This window comes from Kryptolebias marmoratus, linkage group LG3, assembly GCF_001649575.2.
Source record: "Kryptolebias marmoratus isolate JLee-2015 linkage group LG3, ASM164957v2, whole genome shotgun sequence".
Lineage (NCBI taxonomy): Eukaryota > Metazoa > Chordata > Actinopteri > Cyprinodontiformes > Rivulidae > Kryptolebias > Kryptolebias marmoratus.
In genome coordinates, this window is record NC_051432.1 from 29,564,597 (window position 1) to 29,567,071 (window position 2,475).

At 45.2% G+C, this 2,475-nt stretch overlaps 1 protein-coding gene across 1 annotated transcript in view; it reads right to left on the reverse strand.

Moving 5' to 3' along the window:
• Window positions 1-1,639: 1,639 nt before the first annotated feature.
• The window catches only part of LOC108251391 (oxidized low-density lipoprotein receptor 1), a 3,506-nt gene continuing 2,670 nt past the window's right edge, over window positions 1,640-2,475 (reverse strand). The window contains exon 6 of the mRNA XM_017441670.3: window positions 1,640-1,988. Coding sequence (XP_017297159.3) covers window positions 1,964-1,988 — 25 coding nt within the window. The 3' untranslated portion in view covers window positions 1,640-1,963. The remainder of the gene's footprint in view (window positions 1,989-2,475) is intronic.

A 2,475-nucleotide genomic window follows, 5' to 3' on the forward strand; every position in this document is an offset into this window, starting at 1 on the left:
GAGCGGGTGGAGCAGGTGAAGGAGGTGGAGCAGGTGAAGGAGGTGGAGCAGGTGAAGGAGGTGGAGCGGGTGAAGGAGGTGGAGCAGGTGGAGCGGGTGGAGCGGGTGGAGGAGGTGGAGCGGGTGAAGGAGATGGAGGAGGTGGAGCAGGTCTGCTGACCTCTTGGCCAGGTCATCTTGGTGAAAGAGATCTTGATCTCGTTGTGTTTTTATCTCCAGTTCAAACTGAAAGGTGAGGAGATCCGAGCTGCTCTGAACTCACATGCACATCACTCTCCCTCCCGTCCTTCCAGAGTTCAGGTCCACATGAAGGTGTAAACTTAGACCTCCTCCTCTGTTTCATGCTGGCTTCTGTTCTGTGACGGAAGCGTTTCTAAGCTGCAGAAACTCGGATCGACAGAGAAATATAGAAATAGAGATAATAGATGCAGAGTCAGCTCAGGGAGGAGAGTTAAAGGAGGAACTGAACCTCTCCACAGACTCATGGACCAGCAGGAGAACCAGCTCCAGGACTCTGCTGTCCACCTGCCGGGGACAGGAGACTGTTCTGAGGACAGTCATGTTCGTGTTTCAGGTTTCGTCCCTCCAGGTGACTTCCTGTTTCTCTGTTCACCTCTCTGAACTCGTCACACACCTGAGGCCTTTCTGGGTTCCCCTCACCTGCTCTTTGTTCCCTGCTCCGTTTCTGTCCTGGTTCCTTTGTCCTTGGGTTGGATTTAATTACAGCCTGTTTCTGCTCTGCTGGAGTCAACCTGAACTGATGGAATATTTCTCTGACTGAGCTCCTTTGTGTCACTGAAAGAACAGCAGCCGAGCCTCTCAGACGGAGCTGGAAACAGATAATAAGAACCTTTCACAATAAGACATCAGCACACCGGTAATAACCGGGTTTGAATCTATAATTTACAGTCTGTTTTTGTTGTGACAAACTATGCAAATGACTGCTTCTGTCTCATCCTTTCCTTTCGGGTTAAAGTCACATATTTCTTGTTTTAACCAGAGACAGACTTTATAAAACGTCTGTAGTTGTGGCGCCGCCTGGTGGCAGGAAGGTGGGACTGAAACTAACGTAGGCTGGTCCCAGACGACACACAAGTGTCTTCTTTTTAATCTATTTATTTATCCCTAATTATGAACCAAATCAATCACAAAGAGCTACATGAAAATGTCCAAATAGTTGAAAAACACAGAATAAACCATCCCCTGGAAGTCATTTACATTATTTATTATGAGGAACTACTTTTTGGTGCAAATAATTATTTTTTGTTGTTTTATTTTCCTGATAAACCAGCCATACCTGGCACTCTGTTTTTATATTTTCATAGCTGATATAAATGAACATAATGGCCAAAGCCCTGAACCCTGACTCAGGCTGAAGGCTAAAGTTCAGGATGTTTTAAACATCTGGTTTCAGTTCTTTTTCATTTTTTGTAGCAAGCAGATCAAATAGACCTGACTGATGCTGTTTAAGCAGCAGATAACATCCATTCATCACTCTTTACTCCAGTTTTCACAATATTCTCCCCTCCACCCACAGACAGGTCCATGTCTCCCTCTCAGTGACATCCTGTGGTCCAAATAAAAACTACAAAATATGAAAATAAAGTTCAGCTTTGGAGCATCTTTTCAGTGGGCTGCATTAAACTGTTTTTAATTCATTAATATTGTGCTACTTTTATTTTTCTCTCAAGATGTGTTCCAATTAATGACCACTGCCAAAAGACATGGATGGATGGATGGATGGATGGATGATGGATGGACGTGTTTAAAGGAACCCATAAACATCTTTAATGTCTTCTTTTATTTCAGCGCAGACAGGATTACATTAAGAAGAACCAGCCTGCTTCTCACAAACCCAGTGCAGGGAGTGAGAGCAGGACTCGCTGCTCCAGGATGGGTCGGATCTGTAGAGCTGGTAATAATAGTTTGAAAAGCTGTTAAACGCTGCGCAGCTCCTATAGGACTATGGATGTCCAATCTGCCAAAACCTGCAGAGGAGAGCAGATTAAAGACTGTTAAACATTTATTGAACCCCGACGACCGGCAGCTTCACAGGAGGAGGTTCAGGTCCGCTCAGACGCTGAGGAGCATCTCTGAGCTTCATTTAGACTCTGGGTTCAAACCTCTTCCTGTTTTACTTTCAGCCCGAAATTCTAAAGATTATTTAAGTTCTAAACAGGATCTGTGGAGGCGGCCATGATGCATTTATACAAGCAAGAAGAATTACACAGACAGAAAGACACAGAGTAAAAAGTAAGCCTCAGATTAAAGAACGTCTTGACCCGTGAGCAGCAGATGGTTCTGATGGTCCCACAGGTTCAGGTTGATGGTTCTACACGGTTTATGGAGGAGATGTGAAGAGTTAAAAGGAGCCTTCAGGACCAGGTTTAAAGCTCCAACAGGACCGGGTTTAGAGCTCCAACAGGACCGGGTTTAGAGCTCCAACAGGACCGGGTTTAGAGCTCCAACAGGACC